Source organism: Gadus chalcogrammus, chromosome 7, assembly GCF_026213295.1.
Source record: "Gadus chalcogrammus isolate NIFS_2021 chromosome 7, NIFS_Gcha_1.0, whole genome shotgun sequence".
NCBI classification, from domain to species: Eukaryota; Metazoa; Chordata; class Actinopteri; order Gadiformes; family Gadidae; genus Gadus; species Gadus chalcogrammus.
The window spans coordinates 21,442,922-21,464,970 of NC_079418.1; the positions used below are offsets into that span (position 1 = coordinate 21,442,922).

General features: G+C 41.4%; 2 protein-coding genes and 1 long non-coding RNA gene across 4 annotated transcripts; all 3 read right to left on the reverse strand.

Annotated features, from left to right (window-relative positions):
• zgc:153990 (uncharacterized protein LOC768125 homolog) lies at positions 1-5,841 on the reverse strand. Of its 2 annotated transcripts, none has more exons than XM_056594262.1 (4): positions 5,689-5,841; positions 4,459-4,657; positions 3,642-4,112; positions 1-3,453 (listed from the first exon to the last, which is right to left on the reverse strand). In XM_056594262.1, exons 2-4 carry the CDS (start codon positions 4,583-4,585, stop codon positions 3,044-3,046), a joined length of 1,008 nt encoding a protein of 335 aa, XP_056450237.1. In that variant the 5' UTR covers positions 4,586-4,657; positions 5,689-5,841; the 3' UTR covers positions 1-3,043. The 2 variants fall into 2 exon arrangements, with proteins under 2 accessions (XP_056450237.1, XP_056450238.1); XM_056594263.1 differs by having other exon boundaries at positions 2,575-3,453; positions 4,459-4,641.
• Positions 5,842-7,908: 2,067 nt separating this feature from the next.
• On the reverse strand, positions 7,909-9,403 carry LOC130385658 (uncharacterized). The gene is made up of 2 exons (XR_008896047.1): positions 9,095-9,403; positions 7,909-8,924 (listed from the first exon to the last, which is right to left on the reverse strand). It is a non-coding gene; the product is annotated as an uncharacterized LOC130385658 (long non-coding RNA).
• Positions 9,404-12,556: 3,153 nt separating this feature from the next.
• Positions 12,557-17,704, reverse strand: capns1a (calpain, small subunit 1 a). Its single transcript, XM_056594271.1, has 11 exons — positions 17,555-17,704; positions 15,810-15,856; positions 15,637-15,673; positions 15,322-15,414; positions 15,103-15,160; positions 14,612-14,676; positions 14,265-14,333; positions 13,801-13,879; positions 13,459-13,575; positions 13,263-13,321; positions 12,557-13,141 (listed from the first exon to the last, which is right to left on the reverse strand). Exons 2-11 carry the CDS (start codon positions 15,854-15,856, stop codon positions 13,115-13,117), a joined length of 651 nt encoding a protein of 216 aa, XP_056450246.1. The 5' UTR covers positions 17,555-17,704; the 3' UTR covers positions 12,557-13,114.
• Positions 17,705-22,049: the final 4,345 nt, after the last annotated feature.

Genomic DNA, 22,049 nt, shown 5'->3' on the forward strand with positions numbered 1-22,049 from the left:
GATGAGCAAACTTGTGACAGAGGAGATAGTGGGCAAGTCGGCGATAGCTGGTATTCAATTAAAGTGGATGGCACACGGGATCCTTTGGGCCAAGAAAATATATCTGTAGTTGTGTGTTTTGTTGACGAAAACGATGGTGTGTGTGAATGCCTCTTGGTAATGGCCACACCTGAGAAAGGTGATGCCGAGGCTCTGACAGGTGTCATCATTGATGAGCTCACCAGCGCAGGACTCAGCACAGACAAAATTCTGAGTCAGGTTTATGATGGCGTATCACTCATGTCTGGCAGGCATGGTGGTGTGCAGAAATTGCTCCAAAACAAGCTGGATCGTAACACACCATATATTCATTGCTTTAATCACCAACTTAATTTGGTTGTGATTCATGTACAACTTCATCAGGAAGCCAACCGTGGCTGTTCTGTACAAAGGTGAAACCCTGAAACGTCTCTTGGACCAGAGATGGACTGGCCACTTAGCAACGGTAAAAGTTGTGGTGAAAAGTTTTTACGAAATATTCACATTACTGACCGAGGTGGAAAACACACAAGGCCTTGGAGCCGAGGTTCGCGTCGAGGCTACGGGGCTGCTTCGTTACATTACGCTGCAGCGTTTTCTTTTCACTGCGCACCTTGTTAAGAAACGGTTGTCACTTTTTGAGCCGCCTAACAGACTACCACAAGCCGATGATATGGACTTGTTCACCAAGGTCACACTTGCACACTTGTGAACAGCGCTTCAGACTGTGTGAAGACACTGTGGGATCTCTGCGCTCCTCCAGCCACGGCCACGGAGGCTGTGCCGGTGTCCGACCCCGGTCCAACCAAGAGAAGACGGTCAATTAACAAGAACCTCCGTGGATTTACAGTTGAAGCAACAGTTGGTCAGCCACAAAGTGACATAGACGAAAAGACTGAGTTCAAGAGAGTATTTTACAGTTATTGATGCTGTGCAAGGAGAGATGGATGCGCGTTTTGGAGAGTGCAGTAGCGAGCTCATTGGCGCACTGGCTGCTATGAACCCAGAGGCCGGGGATAATTTCCTGGACCCATCAAAGGTAACCCCTCTCCTGCTATTAGCTGGAACTGATGTGGCTGAATCTGAATATACTGTGGCTCGTGAGTTCCTGGTTAAGAAAATGAATGACACCCCGATTCCCCCCGAAGACGGAAAATAGCAAACATCCTTACCACATTCAACTGCACTCCAGGCTATGTAGGCTGTTCTCACAGCCTACACCCGTGCCCTAACTTTAGGAGCTTCCACAGCAATGTGTGAAAACTAATTTTCCACACTGAAAAACGTCTTCTCAGAGCATCGGCGAAGTATGCTGCACAGACGCAAGGCTAGCTGATTCAGCTTGCTTTTGAAAGGACCTGACTCACAAGTTTACGTCCGAGTGAAAGGATATGTTGATGAGGAGGTTCAGCTCGGAGGAACGCCGCCTCCCGCTGTACTGACAGCAGGGAGGACAGCGCTGACTCCACTCAAAGTAGGCCTATACTACCTTGTGTGTGTGTATGTGTGTCTAATGGCAATGCATATCCCTGTTCACTTCTTTTACACCTAATATGTTGTATAGTCCACTGTTTTATGGATATATATTCATAGCATTGCTTCTATGTAATGTAATGCTTTAAATGATGAGGAACGATGTGATGTAGGCTATAGACTACCGGGTCATATTGCTGTTGGTTACGGTATGTTTAACGTAATGATTATGTGCTGCGCGAATAGAGGATAGGATTATTCAAAATATACGTACTGTAGGCTAATAATAATTGTGCCCCCCTATGCATTTCATATGCCACCCTATGTGGTTCAAAATGTGACATGATTCAGAAATTGAGGTCTATCAGGATTTTATTGTTTGCAAGGAACTTCAAATCAATAGCTTGTTGAAATTAACAAACAATGAAAGTGTAAAAGTCAAAGAACTCAATGTGCAGAACTCCAAAACTGTATTGAAACAATGGACTTCAGTGTTTAATCATCTGTAAATATGATATAGTTCCTCATATCCTTTTGACCTTATTATTATTAACCTTCCACTTAAGGTATAGCATTGTTTTGAATCATTAAAAATCCCCCACCTTAAAGTACATAAAAATCCTGCCTTGCTTAGAAATGCACACGTAAATCTGCCTGGCACAAAAATACTGACCATATAATGGTCACAGTCAGAAAGAATGTATATAAAGTGTAAAAAAATCAACACTCGACATAGCAAACAATCGTTGCTCACATTGAAAGATTGCATTAAAAAATACACCTCATCTGTATCCCTACAAATATTAATGTCTGGGGAAACGTAGCTAGCAGTGAGACACACACAGTTACTCCTCCATTACTATTCCACAGGTTGGATATTCAACACTGGTGGACATTCATTCAAAGTTCCTCATCCCATGGTTCTGGAAGCAGTATAAACTGTACGGTTAGGGGATTCCACTAAGTCAGGGGTGCCCAACCTTTTTGACCCAAGATCTACTTGTCAAGTAGCCAACATCCCGAGATCTACCAGCCTAGTGTCATCATTGCAAACCTACCTTCAAGCGGGGGGGGGGGGGGGGGGGGGGGGCCCATCGTGAACCTACGGACTTCGGTGGGGGTTTCATTCCGTCTGCGCACGGCACCTTCTCAACAATAATCAATAATCTTCCTCCCACTCAGGGTGAAAATGGTAGGTCTTAGCTCGTTTCCCCTCAGCCATGCCAACGTTTAGGAGTGCGTAACTACTGTTGACGGCTTTCAACTGCTGTTGACAGCGCATGTGCAACCGCGCAAATTTCATTTTATTAAAAAAGAAAAAAAGTTTTCTTCTTCACCCCTCGCGGTCGACTTGGGATCTGTCGGCGGTCTACTGGTAGGCCGCGATCGACTGGTTGGGCACCCCTGCACTAGTCATCGTTGGATTTTGACGTCGGTCTTTGCGGCCTCGAGTACCAGACTATTTGGGTCCAACGGCCGCAAATTAAAAACACTTAACCGCGTGGCCCTTTTGTCGTTCCTTAACGCCCACCCCCCCCACCCCCGGCGTCCGCTACAGTGGCGGCTTTCCGTTGAGTTTGTCGTGCATGAGGGCGACGGCGCCGCCCGCAAAGTTCCGGAGCACGTCCACCGTCTCGCGCTGCAGCTGCAGGGACTGCCGCACAAACGAGTGCTGGCTCTCGGCCAGCTGCTGCAGCGACTCGGCCAGCAGCTCCAGGGAGCGCGACACCGTCTCCAGCAGCACGTTGGCGGTGTGCTGCTCCTGCAGGCTGAGCGCCGCACTCTGCAGCATGGAGCCCTGCGCGTCCAGTGGGGGGGCCGGCGTCTCGGGCAGGACGGCCGAGAAGGAAGAGGAGGACGCCGAGGGCAACGGCGCCACCGCCGCTAAGGAGGAGAGGGGGGCCAACGTGGCTTGCGGCGGGGGCGGACGGCGGAAGTGGTCTGGCGACGGCGCTTTCGAGTCTGAGACGAGGCGGGAGAAAGAGGGAGATTGACTGAGGTGAGGAGCCGTGCACAACGCTGAGAACAATTAAAAGACTCAATGTCGCTTTGCTTTACATTTTAGATGAGGACTTTTTACTAAAATACTAAATGTCTGTTCATAGAGTCTGACGGAAAACATCTAAATGAGGAACCAAAGAAGCACTTACATGCGGCGACCGATGGATCTTCTTGAAGGTTTCGGATGGCACGCGTGTCCAGCAAGTACGAGGCAATAGGCGACCGCACGTCTAAGTCAGGGGGAGTACCAGCTGGGTTCCAGTCCTCGTCTCCCATGAGAGAAGACTCCCCCCGATCATCCAGCCCGTCCAGCCCCTCCTCGCCCACTGGACTGTGTTCCTCCAGGCTTCTCGGGTTCTTGTGGTCCATCTGTAGGATCTGGTGCACAATTTTCTCCGTGGCGCTCAGGTCCCGGGTTCTGCGGAAGCCGAGGCTTTGGTTGCCCGGGCTCGAGGTACGCATGGCCATCAGCTTCCTGCGGGTGTCGCACTTGAGGTCCGACCACTTCTTGACCACCTCGATGACCTCGCGCTGGCACTCGCCGATCTCATTGACGGCCGCGGTTACTGTAGCCCACGTGCGCTTTCTCAGGTTGCTGTCCACGCTATGATTACGTCTCCCTGCCGAAACATAAGCAACAGTTAAAATGGATCAACTCATCGGATCATTAACTATAGGTTCTATATACGTTCTCTGGCTCAATTAAGTGTTAGTACTTTGGTACTTCAAGCATATTGCTGCCACCCACATTTTAGGAGGTATGAACTATGGAAACTATCTGAGAAAATCCAAATAGAAAGATTAAAAGAGGGGTTAGTTATTCAATCAAAAACCCAGCAGCACCATTTCATTTTCAAGGAAGAAAATATAAATAGCACAACTTCAGAAGCTTTTCATGAAAAGCCAAAGGCTAACCAAATCAAAACTACAAAAGTAAGCAAAAACAAATGAACTGCTCTTACTTACCAACAAGTATATGGTGATGTTTTTTCACTTCATCCAACATTATGTGTACTTCACTGAAACTGAACCGTGCTTTCCTTTTCTTGAAGCGTACACCACCCTCTCCGGTGTAGTAGATCTTTGAAGCCATCCTTCAGGCTGTGTTGATCAGGAATGTGTTCTTTCGCCTGTACCTCCACGTGAGGCCTGTGGAAGCAGGCAACTGAAAAATGTAAATCATAGGCCAAGAAAAGGAGTGAGATATTGTGCTGCTGACTGCTTCATTCTTAAGACTTCAAACGTCAGTGATTCCCATATGATATTTTCCAGCAGTGGCACTCAGGTGTGTGTGGGGTGCACTATGTTGATGTGTGTGTTTGCACAGAGCTGATGTGCGCTAGTGCAGAGGTTGGAGTGTGATCAGTGATTCCAGTCTGTTGCATTCCAACAGATATGTTCTAATAAAACGTTATTGCAAAATGTTGTGTGCAATTTGTAGCCATCACATCGTCTGGGTTTAATTCATTATTCTGTTATACCGGATAAATATGAAGGCTACTATATGTAATTAGGGGAGTTTTTCTTTTCTCTTTATGCCTACTCCGATTTACTGTAAAAGCGATTCATGAGCTAGTACCCCCTACTGTATCATCATGCGATTTTAAGGCGTAAAGCAATTTAGCAGTCAGTATACAACATCGATTCTAATTTGTATTGTAAATGTACGAAACATGTACATGTAGGTCAAACCTGCATTGGACATGTTTTGTATCGTACATGATTGTTTTTCCGACAATCCCTATTCCATCCCAACTCGCTGGCTAAGTAAGATAAATACTATAGCCCTCAACCAAGATTGTTGGTTGTGCATTTACAAAGGACAAAGACATGCGGTCATATAAACACGTTTGCGTTATTGGGGGTCAAAGTGGATAGAGAGGAGGCTATTTGTGTGGAAAAAATTGGTTTTCCCAGCTCAGATAGATCCCATGCTAGCTGGACACTCCTTCAACAAGCTAAGCCTAATTTAAAATTTAAAAAAAAAAAAAAGTGTTGAACTTACAACTATCACCCAATATTTGCGTTGATTGCGTTACAATGCAGTTACATTAAAACGTAAACAATGCATTGTAACTACCGACTTTGTAGTCTGAGCTCCGTGTTGTTAGCTAACATGGCTAACATTATGGTTGAAAACTAGGATAACACAAATCAAATCGGGTTCTGAATGGAACGTGAATAATAATGGCTTACCTTGGAAAAAAACCTTAGCATGTGCTTCTGTCCGTAAGCGTGATTAGTATAAAATAAACGAAAATATATGCTTTTACTTTCTAGAGACAACGCGAATGTCCCTCACCAAGCATGTCCAAATTCTGCTCTTCTGCGCACTTACCATCTGCGCACAAACCTGCGTAGTTGTCTTCTGCGCACTCTTCCGCGTTTCTTTTGGATCTTAAAGGGAAACTTCACCCATTGTCATTAAGCTTTGTATCGTTAATAACCCACTCATATTTTTGAATTGTCGTGCATCATTCCCTTATTTTATGGAGACTGGAGAGATCCGTATCGATCTCCAACACTTCCTGTTTAAGATGACGCAATATGACGATTTTTGCGTAGAAGTAAATAGGAGGTTTTGCCATTGGATTTTGGATTATTATAAATTGAATCAATTTATTAAATAAATATTTGTGAGATGTCATTACTCATTTGTGAGATGAGTTTGCTTCCTATTTATGTCGAGTATACACCCCTACTGTCCACAAGCATCCCCCCATATGGATTTGGAGAATTGTTGTTGCCACGTCCCAGTGGTGGAGGTATCATATATATGAAAGAGGGCATTCAATTATACTATAATGATCAATTAGGAGGCCGAAGCCCTAAAGGAAGTGATGCAATAGGTGACTGAGGGTCAACATTTGAGAACCCCTTTTATCAAAGGGGGTCTCAAAGGACTCATACGCTTTAACAGCGGCGGCAGCAGAAATGTTGAGACGAAAGATGATATCAAGACATTTATAGAATATTCACATTCACATGATTCTTCGCATGACCTGCAGGTTGGAGAGACTGAAATAACCCCCAAAATTAGTAATAATGTAAAAGCAGCCAAGTGCCACAAATTGCTTGAACTATTTATTTCATTCCATCGTTTCGTTGATATGCATGATTGAAAAGTTTCAAGCATATGGATTTAATGCAATATCCACAAACAGTTCAAAAATGGTACCATGAAATGGTCTTGTTTATTGTATTAACCAGTTCATTTCTCTTTTCTGAAAGTCACCAAAAGTCAAAAAAAGTTAAACGCAAGGTCACAGGCTAACAGTGGAGCTGTGTTGGGAACCAGCAGCCAAAAGCTTCCATGGAAACTTTCTACCCATGTTAAATAGATTTAGTTGGCAGTTCCTTTTCTGCCCATTTTTTAAACTTGTGGAAGCACTTTGCAGTACTGGGAGACACCATTTCTAACAGCAATGGAGCTAGATTCTAAAAATATCAAAAGATGCCCGAAGCAAATACCTTTAACCCATAGTTGCGTTTTATCAAATTAAAAAAATTCAGAGTTTCATTGACCACAAATTGAGCAGAAATATTTTGCATACAAATCTTTAAATAGTTTAACCACAATAAGAAAAATACATTCGTTAATTTTTTTTATTAGTGAAGCCAAAAGTTTTGCACATTATCCAAACAGAATACCTGAAATGTTGATATTTCAGCCCTTTCGGGTTAAAACAAGAGAAAAGGACAACCTAAGAGTGAAAAGTTTGGGTTAGGTGACCTATAGTTCAAAGATGTCCCTGGTCAGGTAGACTAAATAAAAGTGTATTGCCAATTCCTCCAGGACATTCGTGTAATTTACTTGTGAGCTCTCCCTCAAGCCTAGAGAGACATCAGTGTTGAACCACCAACTGACAGAGGGTATTTGCCATTAGTATGAGTGACAACATTTCATGGCTATTAATTTAGTTCATTATATTTAGCCGATTTGAATAGACTTTTCTAGCAGGCGAGGCTGTCAAATAACTAAATATGGAGCAACTACAAAAAAGTAAATTCGCAGCATGACCAAATTATACAAAAAGTAAAAGAACTGTTCTAGCAGATATGTTTTAGAAGTCTCTTTTGATAGGCAGGGAATAATTGTCTTTGTCACCCTGTAGTCATGCCATCAAATCTGTTGGGCAAAGTACCGCTACTGATTAATCCAGTAGACTCACCAGTCAAGTCCCCCTAGTTAGAAAATGGAAGAAACCCAGTTAGTCATGTTAATTATTCTGTTGTTACAAATGAAGACTAATACTTTCCACATATTGCGATCCAAGTTACTGTCTGCAGTCTTGGATTTTATAGTTCTATATGAATAGATTCAATTTACTAAACTATTAATCATGCTTCAGAAGAATTAACCTTTCTTGGATGGCAGATCCACCACAAGCCTCCATTGCCACAACCTCCAGATGGCTTACGACCTACGGCAACTCCTCGACTACTGCAAGCCAACAAATTGGCTCTTGCACACCAGACACGCATTTTGCTTTATTTTAGGTTTTCAAGCATCTTAAAATACCCAAATCATCGCTCCAATACACAAGTCAGCTAATGGCCTAGGAAATGCTGAAGCTAGTGTTAGTGATGGCGATAGAAATGGACAAGCTTGCGTACACAAATATGCAACTAGAATTGCAAGGTTCACAGCCCAGTTGCATAAGTGGTCACAACCGTAGGATTGTAAGCAAAGGTAAAAAAAAAAAAAAAAACCTTCCCACAAACTAGTCAACATGGCCAATTGAAAGCCTGTACAAAACGACCCTGGAACAGTCAAATGCAGCTTTACTGCGGATGAATTAAGCCAAATTGCATAAACATCCAATGATAAACAGTATACAAATGCAATCAAGGTTGCACTCACACTAGGCCATCTGGCCGTGGCCGTCGCAACTGTGGCCTGGCCACGGTAGGCTCTTGTACATACGCCATCACGTCGCTAGCATCCAAACAATTCTACCAAACCTTAACCAACTAGTGAAAAATGGAACAAAACTTTAGCACACACCCAGTGACTAATCACCTTGTCCAGGGGTGTTCCGACGTGGTTTACCAGAGGGCCCAGTGTACTTAAAGTAAGCCACACATTTGACAGAACGCACAGAATGACGTTAAACTAAGCTAAACTACAGGTTACTAGTGCTAGTGCAATTACATGAGCATTTTGCACAATATTTGTACTCCAATGCTACGTAAAGCAGGCTTCTTCAGAAACCCGTAGCCTGCTACATTGAAGGGCAACTGTAACAAATCCTGACCAAGACCGAAAGATGGCTTCCAGATCAACCCTTCGGTGGACCATTCATACACATGTATTCCGAGGATGTTTTGAAGACACTGGAGTCCCATGGCACTAGATTCCTTTGAAGACTAAGTTGGTATGGGGGGGCCCAAAGGGGGCCCCCCCATAGATCTTGTCAGTCATCCAACACCTGTTAAGAAAAACACACACACATCACAAGATACAAATCAGCAAAGCTAGGTTAACAAACAGCAGCGACATGCATGTCAAGGTGCAAAGAGCAGGGATACTGATGGCTTGTGTCTGAGGAGACAGCCCAAAAACGTCAACATTTAATAAAGGAAAATAACTTTTACTCACTGCGGTGGTCTGTTTCGAAGTGCCATGTTGGTAGCAATATTTGTCTGGGCTGTTCAGTCAAATGCCCACAAAAACAAACACGCAACAACGCATACTTTCAGTTTGTATAAAGTGACAATAGTGATCTGCAATCTACAATCTAGATCGAAAACTTTCAACCCTCACTAAACTCAACCTCGATTGACACAGGCCGATGCGAAAAGTAAACCAAACCCATTGTGTCACCTTTAATAAAGGGGTGCGTGACAGGTGATCTCAATTAAGAGCTAATCAGAAAGAACACACTGCTGCTTCCCAAAGTGAAGGCTGCAGCCTTGCTAGGACGCGTCCTTGCTAGTCGCGTCCTATGGAGATGAGTGTTGCCAACTCTTCAGGAAGGAAAGTAGCTATTGGCTCTCCTAAAAGTCGCCAGATGACGTCATCGCCTAATTTGCATAACTGGAAGTGTAAGAAAAAAACACAATTTTATTTTTTTGCTTAGTCCCAATTTTGCTTACCATAAATGGCAGCGTTGTTTGAGCTGAACTGTAAGGCTTTGCCTTTTGAATATGCTTTTGGGTAGAACTGTGTTTCTTCACATCACTGAGTTTGGCACAGAAATCGACCTTGCAATAGCTACAGTATGCTCGTTTATCGTCAAGCGGGACAATAAACGGCTTTAACCAGCCCTTAAAAGCAGTGTTTGCTTCCCACTCTTTCCTATATTTTTGTTGATAAAGTTTTGACTGCGACATGGTAAAGACACACACACACACACACACACACACACACACACACACACACACACACACACACACACACACACACACACACACACACACACACACAGTTGACGAGGTGAGGTGAAGTGACTGAACCTGAGGCAGTGTGAGTCAATGTAACACAGCGATTGATTATTTTATTTAGACAAAGAAAATATTACTAGCTAAATATAGCGACAAAATCGCTAAGTTGGCAACACGAGACTAGAGTGCTAGCTCGAGTGCTTCCTAGCGTTTGTAACGTCGGACTTTGGGAACGACTTGGTAGTCTGGAAGCGCTTCCGCTTCCGCTTTTCAATACTGCGTGTCCGCTTGTAAACCATGTTGTAAACACATGTGCGCTTATGAATAAAACATGGCAGATATCAAGCTGATCGATATTTATTTGACTTTTGTCTGTTATGAATGCGGTCATGTCTCCTTCGCATGGAGCCTCTTTGTGGAAGTCACAAAAGCTTTGTTGTGGTTGATCGAATTGTCTTTATTAAAAGGAAAATCCATTCAATTTTTATAAAACTAAGTGAAATTGTCTGAGAACTTAATTCATGCATCACATTTACAGTACGGTTGATTACTATTATGCAGGGGGGAAAACACAAAGAAAGAGATGATAAACATTTATTTATTTGGATATATTATTGAACTGATCTGATTCATTCATTCATATATGCCTACAATCTACCAGTGCTTTGAACACATACGTATATCATATAAAATACAATTATATACGTTCATTAAAAATTACAAACATTGCAAATGATCGGTTGTGCATTAATTTTACAACATTGGATAGTGGCACTATCCCTTCCACCGGTAAACAAATGTTTGTGCGCCACCCTAAGGCGCACAAAAGCCTCCGTTTGCTGGGCTGACCCTAAAAAAAACGATTAGGCCCAAAATATTTAACTGATATGCTTCCACTACATAAGCCTTCTAGAACACTAAGATCTTCTGAGACCAATCTGTTAATTATCCCCCGAGTAAACACGAAACATGGGAAAGCAGGATTTAGTTACTATGCAACAAATAGCTGGAATAAACTCCCTGAGGATTTAAGACTTGCCCCAACTCTGAGCACCTTCAAAACAAGATTGAAGACTTTTATGTTTGCTTTAGCTTTCTGCTAAATCTTAAATACTTTAAAAATGCCTTTTTAACTTTCCCTTTATTTTCTCACTTTACTTACTAAAAAGCCTTTTTAACTTTCTATTTTACTCATTTCTTTGCATATGTTTTCTTTTACTTATCTATTATTTTATTTTAATGTATAACAATGTTTATATGTGAAGCACTTTGAGTCTGCCTTGTGTATGAAAAGTGCTATATAAATAAAGTTGCCTTGCCTTGCCTTGCCTTGCCTTAAACACAAACATAAATAGGTATACTGAGGTCTCACAGTAAGCTCTCCAACATGTCCCATAGGCTAAGATAGTGAGGAAATAGTGGAGGAACGCAGCGCCTCCACCAATTCATCCCTTGCAGGCTTTCAGGCCCTCTATGTTACTCCCTACGAGTAGTCTCACACAGGATGTTTCCTCCCCACCTACAGAGTATGGGGAAATGATCCCTGCCCGCAGTATATACCCCAATCACCGCCCACTCAGCCTTACAAGCCACTGCAGCCGACGCCCATTTCCAATCAGGACATGACAGGCTGCCGGAAAGCTGAGGCACGACCACTATTTACACACACCAGCCAAAGCCTTCCCATAATTCCACCCAACGTCTTACAAACACCCTGCAATCTAGAGCTACTCAACAAGGGGCATTCTAATTGTAGACACCTACCCAGATAGCAGGCAGTGAAACTCCTACAAACACTTTCTCGAGTGCGTCCATCGACAACCAAGTATACCCCTTGTAATAATTTGACAGAGAAAACTGTGAACCAAAAGAAAAATAATCCATCGAATCTGGCCCGTGCCTATACTGAACACAATCTTTGAAAGAGATCGAGGCCTTCCCAGTTTATAACGTTGAACACACACACATATATACAGTATATGTCCTGGGATAATAACAAGCTTCAGAACATGGCTCGTTCTATGGCCTCCATGCAATACAAGATCTATACTAAGTAGATTTAACAGAATTGCTTCAAGGCATACATTAAACCGAGGGATGTTATGAGCACAGGATGAATTAAAATATCTAAAGCCACAAACCAAAGTGTAAGATGTACAGTCCAAAGGTAATTTCCACAAATTATACTACCTGAACAAGGATGGTTATTTCTTGAATGAAGGATGAACACTAATGTAATAATGTGTTTTATTTCCAATATAGCACACATTAGTATTAGACATTTTGGTAACAGTTCAGTGAATTTGGCAAAGACCGTGTATTTCTAAATGGCATCCCTCCTCTCCGCTGCATTGGCATGGTCATTTGTTGTGATATCCTAAGTTCTAATGTTGTGCTGTTATAACTTTGTAGGCATTCCAAAAAACACTGCAAACCCTAACAAGCTAAAGACATGGCAAATCCTGTGGCCATGCACCAAATCCATAACAAACAAAAAAGTATAAAAGCTCCACAGATGGTACAATATCAACTATGCCAACCAAACCATTGCTAACAGAAAAAACTAAATATTTGTATTGACATAAATGGTTGCTCACTACTCAGTCAATGTTTGTGTTTATTATGGGATAAGCACCAATATTAGTTCATAAGAATAATTTGAAAAATAATACATTGGTTTTGCAAAAGCGTTCTGGTTGCCATTTATTGTGTTTCATTATCAGTGGGGCTCTTCCTTGTGTCAGTGCAAACGTGTTAGTATGGCTAACCCTCTTTATTCCCTAGAAAAATACACACCACCTCGGAATATATGAAAAAAAAAACTGCGATGCAATAAACTATCAAATAAAGCCCCAATCATGCATGGCAGACCAGATATCCATGCTATATGATTGAGGGGGGGAATCATTTTGTCCGTTTCTGATACCATTATGGGTGCAGGTTTACACTGAAGGCACCCTTTTTGGTTTTGTTTTTTGAATAGACAAGGTTGGTGCGAATTCTAGGTTTTCTTAAATGATTGCTGACACCTATATTTTTTCTCCCAAAAACCAGAGCAGTACGACGTGTATAAAAAATATTCTAAGATATTTATCTATATGTTTTCCACATTAAAATAAAACCTGCACACATATTGGTTCATAAACAGTTAATCGCTGCAAAGGTCAAATCTATACGGCATCGCGGCATATATAAAGTTGTTCCCCGTCGTAGGCCATTGCAAAATTCTCCCCATTCAAGAGTACATGGTCAACTGGAGCCACTGAAACGACAAGATGAAAAACACATTAAAAAGATAGCCACTTGACATTTTTCACCATGACCTTAAACACCTTTTAAGTTAAACAATTTAAATGTCCGAGGACCTTTTCGATTTAAATTACCTCTTTAACGTTGACCTTGATGGTCCCATTGTTATCTTTATCCAGGGTTTTGAAGGCACCTGAATTGAAACAGCAGAAGAAATGACATCAGAATAATATTCATCATGTTTCCCAAGGTGATCTCTTTAACTCTTCTATGTAACAAAAATACGGCAGGTTTTAATTGAATAACGAGGTTAAGATTCAAACCACTTACGACACATGGCATCCAGCCTGACGAGGCATCCAATGTAGTTATCAAAGTCCAGGTTTCCGCTTTCATCACTGTATCTGCGGACTATCATCTGACACAACTGATCGTTGAGGGGGAACCCTGCACAACAGGCACAGTGGGTAAGGCCGGTGGCTGCCAGTGGCCTGTTTTGCCTGGCAAAAGGACTTGTCCGGACTGCATGGCATTTTTGAGTCAAGGCACTCGGCATGTATTCAAAGCGGAGAAGAGTTATATCAATAGGATCGTTCACAGAAATGCACATTGGATTTCAATAACCAAGAGGTGTCAACTATTTGCATAATGAGAGGATTCTTTTTGTTTTACCTGCGGCGGTGAAAGCTCCGGGGAGCTCCTCTCCACTGATGACCCCAGAGCCATCCTGGTCAAAGTTCAGGTACACTCCCTAAAAGAAGAGAAGTTATTACCATTCCTAAATGAAAATACGTCTAATTGACTACAACATGACAGCTACTCTAATTACCCCTCTGACAAAGTTTCTAATCAAACTGGAAATTAAGGTACAACATTATTTGATGACCCCAAGGTTCCAATATATATTTTATATATCATATGTCAAAACTATTTTACACCTCGTGATACTCCTCTCAGTGCAGTATAAGCCAACCAAACCAGAAAATAACTGCGTAATGGTGTACCGGGCCGGATCCAGCCCGCGGGCCATATGTTTGACAGCCCTGGTGTACATAGTCAAAAGGTACATCAAGGTCCCGCTCAGTAAGGCAACATGAGGGGCACAAGCACTACTAAGAAACAGCCATGACACTTGCCTGCCATTTCTTGATGTTATTCCAGAGGTATTTGAACTCATGGAATCCAAGTTTTCCGGTGCTGTCGCTCTAGATAGAAATGTTAAGGAAAATAAAGAGCACTTTCCCTACCATGTGTACTTAAAACCTTACACATGACAGTGAGGTTCTACACAGCGACAATCCAGTTTAAACAAGCTCTATTCAGAATTTTGTCGATCTCACCTTAAGTACTGTATTATGTGCATGAGTGAGCCATTTGCTGTTATCAATAAACATTAAACAGTAGTTGAAGAAGACATTTGTTTGGTGTCAAACACGACAGTTGGCACGTTAATCATGGCAAATGAAGCCGGCGGGGAAGATACATCCATGACGGCCACCATGCTCCGGCAGGACTCAATGCTGAAGCCATCTGTCTTCAGGGCGGCATCTGAAATTAAAAGCCCAAACCAAGGCCGACATCATTGCGGGGTCTTGTGTGGACTTCAACAGCAATCCGTTCGTAAGAAACCAGTGATAGAATATGTTGCTGTAAGTACGATTTTATAGCCATTATTTGAGTGTTATTTGTATGAAAGGGCATGGCCTTCCATCAGCCATTAGTGATAGATATGCGTTGTGATAATATCTGTTTTGAGTTTGCTGCGCCTGCCTCTGTATGAGTCAGGTTTCTGACCACTCCCTGCTCATATCTCAAGGCTCAAGAAACAAGAACCTCTCAATGGCAGAGAAAAATATGGAGGTTGAGAGGGGTGGTTGTTATCCTCTTGGGAGGAAGAGTTTGAAAATCAAATCTCAAATCTTACATACAGCAGCTTTGAAGTAAGATCAAACTCTAGCGTCCTAGGGCCCTTACGTTTAGAGATGATCTTGTTCAGGATGTCCATCAGTTCCTTGGGGCTCACCTCCATGTCCTACACGGAGAGAGTGCTCAAATCAATGTTCAAACAGGCTTGTTTGAGGAGGTTTACGCCAGCCCTCCCTGTAGAATCTCGCGTGTAATTTAGCTGTCACTTAGCTCAACTGCTTTAAAAAAAAAATAAAAAATGCATGGGACAATTCAGGCAATGCTCACCTCTCCAGCGAGCTGCTTGAAGACTCTGCGGAACTTGGCATCCTCTTCGGACTCATTGTGCTCTGCGTACGCCAACGGCCTGCGTGGTGGGGGCTGATGGGGGCACACACGCCATTAAACAGTGAGCGTTCAGTAACCACAGAGAGATGGCTTATAATATAAATGGCTTTCTTGTGTAAAGTTGGTGTAAGATAATATGAGTTATGCTTTAATAATACCCAGACATAAATAAGGGGCTCACAGCATTGTAGTAAACTGATGGACATCTAATTTGTAGCATACTTAGCAACGTAGGTGGATATGCTTGCAACTTACAGGTTCAGAGGGAACAAACTGAGCTGGATCGATGTTGCTATAAGGGCAAAGAGGGTGAAAATGTGTCATTGTCTACATTCAGCAGAAAAGCAGTTGTAATCTCTGTATCACATCTAAATGATGTACCCTACATGTGGTTTTATAATATTAAAGTATAACAGACAAAAGCTTACCTCACAATATCCAGGAAGCCACCGATAAGTCTTCTGGCTAAAGACATCTTCAACAATGCAGAGAGCACAATAACATAAATTAGGCAACAACGTAATGCTGCAAGATGAACCACGTTTCAATCAACATAATTATCAGTCTAGCAAACTTGTTCTGTGATCCAAGCGAGTACCTCTGGCGGTTGGGTAAGACAGGAAGTCAACAGATTGCCAAAACTATGTTACCCATAAACCCTTAAAATGTTGTGATAGGAAACATATCATGTATCATCACATTGTTATAACGTTTGCTTAAGTTCACTACATTGCAGTCAACGCTTTCTAAACAACGACGCTGAAGTTGGCATCCGATTCGCAGCATCCGATTCAGCAGCTGGTCCACTTTAAATCGGTCCTGATTGAAAACCACTACACCTAGACTCTTCAAATCTGGACTAAATTATCACAGTGAGGCTATACATTATAATAAACATAGTTACAGATTTGTGAAACCTTTTTTCTATTTGTGAAAATGCAATAAAGGCACATTTTAATGCTTTTTAGGGGTCCAGACTGCATTAGAACGGGTCCTGATTAAAAACCACTACACCTAGACTCTTCAAATCTAGACTAAATGATCACAGTGAGGCTATACATTATGTAAAACATAGTTTCAGATTTGTGAAACCTTTACCCTACTTGTGAAAATGCAATAAAGGCACATTTTAATGCTTTTTAGGGGTCCAGACCGCATTAGAACTGATCCTGATTAAAAACCACTACACCTAGACTCTTCAAATCTGGACTTAATGATCACAGTGAGGCTATAGATTATGTAAAACATAGTTTCAGATTTGTGAAACCTTTAACCTATTTGTGAAAATGCAATGCGGTCTGGACCCCTAAAAAGCATTCAAATAAGCCTGTATTGCATTTTCACAAATAGGGTAAAGGTCTCACAAATCTGAAACTATGTTTTACATAATGTCACATCACTGTGACATTAGTCCAAATTTGAAGAGTCTAGGTGTAGTGGTTTTCAATCAGGACCGATTTGAAGATTCTAAGTGGTTTTCAAGCCGAATCGGTTGCTGCGAATCGGATGCCAACTTCAGCGTCGTTTCAAAACACACCTCTTGGATACACCCATACAACAGTTGTTTCCCGGAAAATATAAGTGGAAATGTTTTAATCATTGCTGTGTGCAGAGATCTGTGTTCAAGCCGTAGTCACGTGGGTCTGACAGAGAAGATGAAGCGAAGTGTTTATATGTGAACAAATGATGTCGATCCGGCTTCAAGAAGCACAATGAAGCAATAGATGGAGAAGCGCCAAGTTTAGCTTATTTTTAAGGCCTACACGCATCATAAAAATCTCTTCCCTTCCCTGAAAGTAAACACTCGAACAAACATCCGCAAGCTTGTAAAAGCTAGAGTGAACTTCATTTATGGATTAATTAATACTTATTCTAGTCTCAATCCTAGGTTTTATCTAATCTGGTCCGTTTATCTGACAAAAGTACGGGCTGGCTGTTAACCATGGATAGATCAAGTTTTTTTTAAAAACGCCTCATACCAATAATGACTCCTTTAGCCAGGAAGCTCACAGCACAGCAAACCAGGCTGTCTAGTTGCGCAAGGTATACAATCAACGACAACGTTGTGATCGATCCACCGTTGTTCTGCAATGTACCTCTTATCAATACGTATGCTAAAATAATGCATTAGCAGTGAAACATGAGAACCATCGTTTAAGTCGAGTATACTGACCTTAACGCAAAGTACTTCGCAGAGTCGACGACGAATGTGAAACGGCAACTGGCTCTGAATACCACAGCTGGCACGCACTTCCGGTGACACACGCCCCACTCCGAGGCGAGACGCAACTCTCCCAGGACGACTCCCTCTAATCTCTAACAAACAACGCGTTCAATATATACCTGTGTGACGTATATATATACTTTCTTTTTATATAGTCGATGGTTCAATCTGTATGACCTTTAACCTTAAGTAAGTTTCGGTGTCTGATCAGTGAAGTCCGATTATATTCAGTTATTGCGATTCAGTACTGCAACATGTTCAAAAACGTACCCCTTGGTGCAATGCAAACACCAACATGGCATATTACCGCCATCTTCTGGACGGTAATGTAAATCGTAGATGCAAACCAGCCACAAAACCGCCTCCTCTACCAAAAAGACAGTCGTTAAATCCAGCAGCGAATATTTCATCGATGAGATCAACATGCGAACACGTATTCTTTGAATGAAACACCATCAGGTGTCCAGAAACCACACGCGCGATTCACCTTAACGTACATGATGGATTTTAAACCATTGAAGACAAGTAAGATCATCATGTGAATAGTGAAAGGTGGTTTATTACCAAAGTTATCAAAACATAGACCCAAACTATTTTGCATACATTTCTTTGGACCCTAAGAGGGAAAAAAACGGATAGGCCACCTGCCTATCTTAAGAAACCGAACATTTAAAGGAAAGTAACAGATATAGCCTAGATATTGGATGCTAACCCAACTCACCAATTCCTACAGTGTATGTTCTGCAATCACGAATCCCGAAGATAGAGCTACATTTTGTGATGTGGTGCCGACTAAATCCGCCAGATGGGGTCCTTTATAGCTGCAAGATTTGAATTAGAAATCTTCCCTAGCCTCATAAAGCTTACGTGCAGACTACAACATCAATGCCATAGAACTGTACTAAGGATTATTTAAATAATGTATAGATGATTCATCTTTATCCAAATAAACATTGACGTATATCTCCTAACATATATAACGTATCTTTTTATAGATTTCTATATAATTATTATAATGAGTCACGTTTACATAGCTATGTTTTCTTTAATAGTAATAAGCGATGAATAAAGTGTATGTTTGTGTAATGTAGAAACCAAGTGGACAGTGAAATAGGATTATCAAGTTATGTTTTCATTATATACTTTTGGTGCAATACATTAAAAAGGATTGTCAAAATGTAGCTGAGTCAGGCCTTAACCATTTTGCAATCGAAATTCTATTGGGTAAAGCCTGTAGGTGTTATGCTACAGTACATGCCATATGTGCATGCACACTATTTTATCGAGGGAGAGTTACGTTTTGGTCGCTGCTGATGCAGTGCGTGTGTGTGTGTGTGTGTGTGTGTGTGTGTGTGTGTGTGTGTGTGTGTGTGTGTGTGTGTGTGTGTGTGTGTGTGTGTGTGTTTGTGTGAACGCGCGTGCACTTGCACACACACATACCCACGTAAAGCAAGGGTTTTTTATTCAATTGTGATCCTTATGTGCCCAGAAATCTTAAATGATTAATTAATAAAAAAAAACATAATCCTTAATCTATCAACATATAAACATATAGCCACAATACAATGATGTTATCTCATCTTGGGCATCCTCTTTGTTCTTCCTATGTTGTTCTCCTCCTCTCAAATGTTTGATTTCTCTTTCAACACAGCAGCCAGCTTGGCTTACCCCAGAGGCACTCCCGACGTACACCTTATTGATGAATGTGAAAATCAGGATCCCGTCCATCCGCCATGACACATACCAGAGATGCTAAAAATTTAAATAGCCGTCATCACAGACCTACACTGATACGCTGATCTGTTTATGGTTCCCTATCCGCTAAATAAGAGGTGACCAAAGGAACAAACCCCATACAACAACTGACAGGAGCACGACGGGGTTCTATAGAAACAAGATATCTCCCCTTCAATTCCCACTTCAGCTCAAATCAGTCCATCCATGAAATAGACGTATCCATGGTTACACCAGGAACCATGTTTAGCGGTTCCCTCAGTGACTCTCTTCATCCTCCAGCAGTCTTCACCTTTTCATCTCATTCAACGGTGGCTTCCAGAACCCTCTCTACTGCACCACCACCACCACCAACAGCACAAGGCAACGCAAACACCCACTATTTGAGTAAAAGAAATACAAAAAATAGTCAGCGTTCAATAATGGAACAATCCTGTGTTATTTCTACTGATTCGATGAGAAAAAAACGAATGCGGGATGGCTTTTGTATTATTAATGCCTCCCAAACACCAAATTGGTGGGTTTACCTGCCTATATCCCTATAGGGGGTAAATTGGTGAGCCTAAGTAGTGCCTAGTTACCAAGGCTACAGGTCGAAGTCTGGCAGGAGCATCCCCAATATGACATATTTGCAGTCTTCAGAACAACCTGTTACCTTGACAACGCAATTTTATCATTCAAGCCCATTGCTACCTTCTCCCACAGTAGGAATCGAATGTACCCTAAGTGTTAAACGCTGCCAATTCCTTTCAGACTGCAATTCAAGATAGAGAGGAGGAAAGTAGACAGGCTGAGGAGATCCATGGAAATATTCCAGTTATAATGTCACTCTGGGATGGCACATTGAACAAACATTCGCAGATAATAGGCAAAGAGATAATGGGCTCTGTGTAATGAATGGGGAGCGCGGCAGTTAGGAAGCCGTTCACCCAAAGCAGCAAGACTCTATAATTAATGTTATCAGGCCCTTTTTTTTTCTTCCTTGCCTTTATTTCGTAACTATAATAAGGACCACCCCGAAAAGAAAGCCAATGTTGAATATCCTAACTGCAACAGCTCTGAGTGAAGCAGCAAAAAATAGCCTATAGTAACAGGAGTATCAAATGATAGCCTGCAAATGCTACGGGTTGAGTTAGGATCTCTTCCTTGGTTGCATGTCTTAGTATGGAACTTAATGAACTACCCTGCATCCGCAATGCTGGCAATGCGTCTATGAGAGGACAGTGCATCTTATTCCATTCATGCTGATGTGTAGCAAAGACTGGTGTGTGTGTTTGTGTGTGTGTGTGTGTGTGTGTTTGTGTGTGTGACATGCTTTGTAGTCACAATCAATATTACTCATTATTATAAGAAATAAACATTAGTCAATTTTGCCAGTTAGTATACGTATACTATATTGACAATACTAAATATCGTTTAGTCAATTATTGCACCAACATCTAAACCTAATTTACATTGGAGTGTTTCAACTTGTTTCCAGGAGCTGATTAAACAAACAGATTAGATAGTTCACCATAAAATAATATATATATTATTTCAAAATCACTTTCATGAATTTGAATTCCTGGATGTTTCTTATATGATTTTATACTTATTTTACTTTTATTATAAATCTTTTCTATATACATAGTACATCAGGTTACCTTTTTCATTAGGGTTGAGTGTAAATCTAATTATTGAATCTCTTATAGCTTCCACCTATTAAAATAACCCTATTGTGAACCCTATTGTATTGTGAGCATGCGTCACACAATATGTCCATACACCATTCAATCGTTTATAGCCTTTGGTAGTCTGTGCTTCCAAGTCAATTTGATTGCAATCATGTGAAACACACACTGAATCTTTGAGCTCTCAAATGGCAAATAATAAAGAGTGAGGAGTCGGTGAAAGAAAGGAGCAGAAGACAGGTGATGTTAAAATGAACATTTATAATGAGTCTTTGTTGCCGTCGCAAAAATAATCTTTAAAAAACAATTCAATTATTAACACTGAAATGCTGACTTCACTGGTAGTCCACGAGTCATAAAACACAACTCACTGAATTTTGTTTACAAACACAGTACTACAGTTACATTAAATAGTCATTACCCTTAAATCTATTAATGAATGATGCTCAAATGAACCAAGAACAGAAACACATGTGACACTTTTAAAAATCCTCTCTGTCCTTCCCCGTAGTCGCTGTTGTCTTTGTTAAACAACAGTGTTTAGAATTCATACTGCTTATTCTGTGTTTCTCTGATAAAAACAGAAAAACAGACTGGCAGCATAACAACAATGGTATATGAGGTCAAAGGTCATACAATTGGGAGGGGGGGGGGCATTTTCAGGGGGTGGGGCATGGGGAGAAATGGGCAGGGTCATGCCATTTCCAGTGATCTAACACTTAGTATGTAAGCTGGCTGCCTTTTGGCTCAGTGTGGATTTATTTGGCACTCGTGTTGACAGTTATTCGCTACTTAAAACAGTTTTGAAACAAAAGGCATTTTCCGTTTTAAATATTTCCTATTTTGTCATTTTAAAAGGCATTAAATGCTGTTAGAGAAAGCCCTTAGTGTAGCTTACGTTGTGGACTTTCAGAAAACTTCACTATTAGATCTTATGCTGTCAGTCCATTTTTGTCTGATGGAAAGAACAAACGCACCAACAGATAAACAAATAAAAAATAAAATAAAAAAATAAAAACAGTCTTGCTAGGTTTGACAAT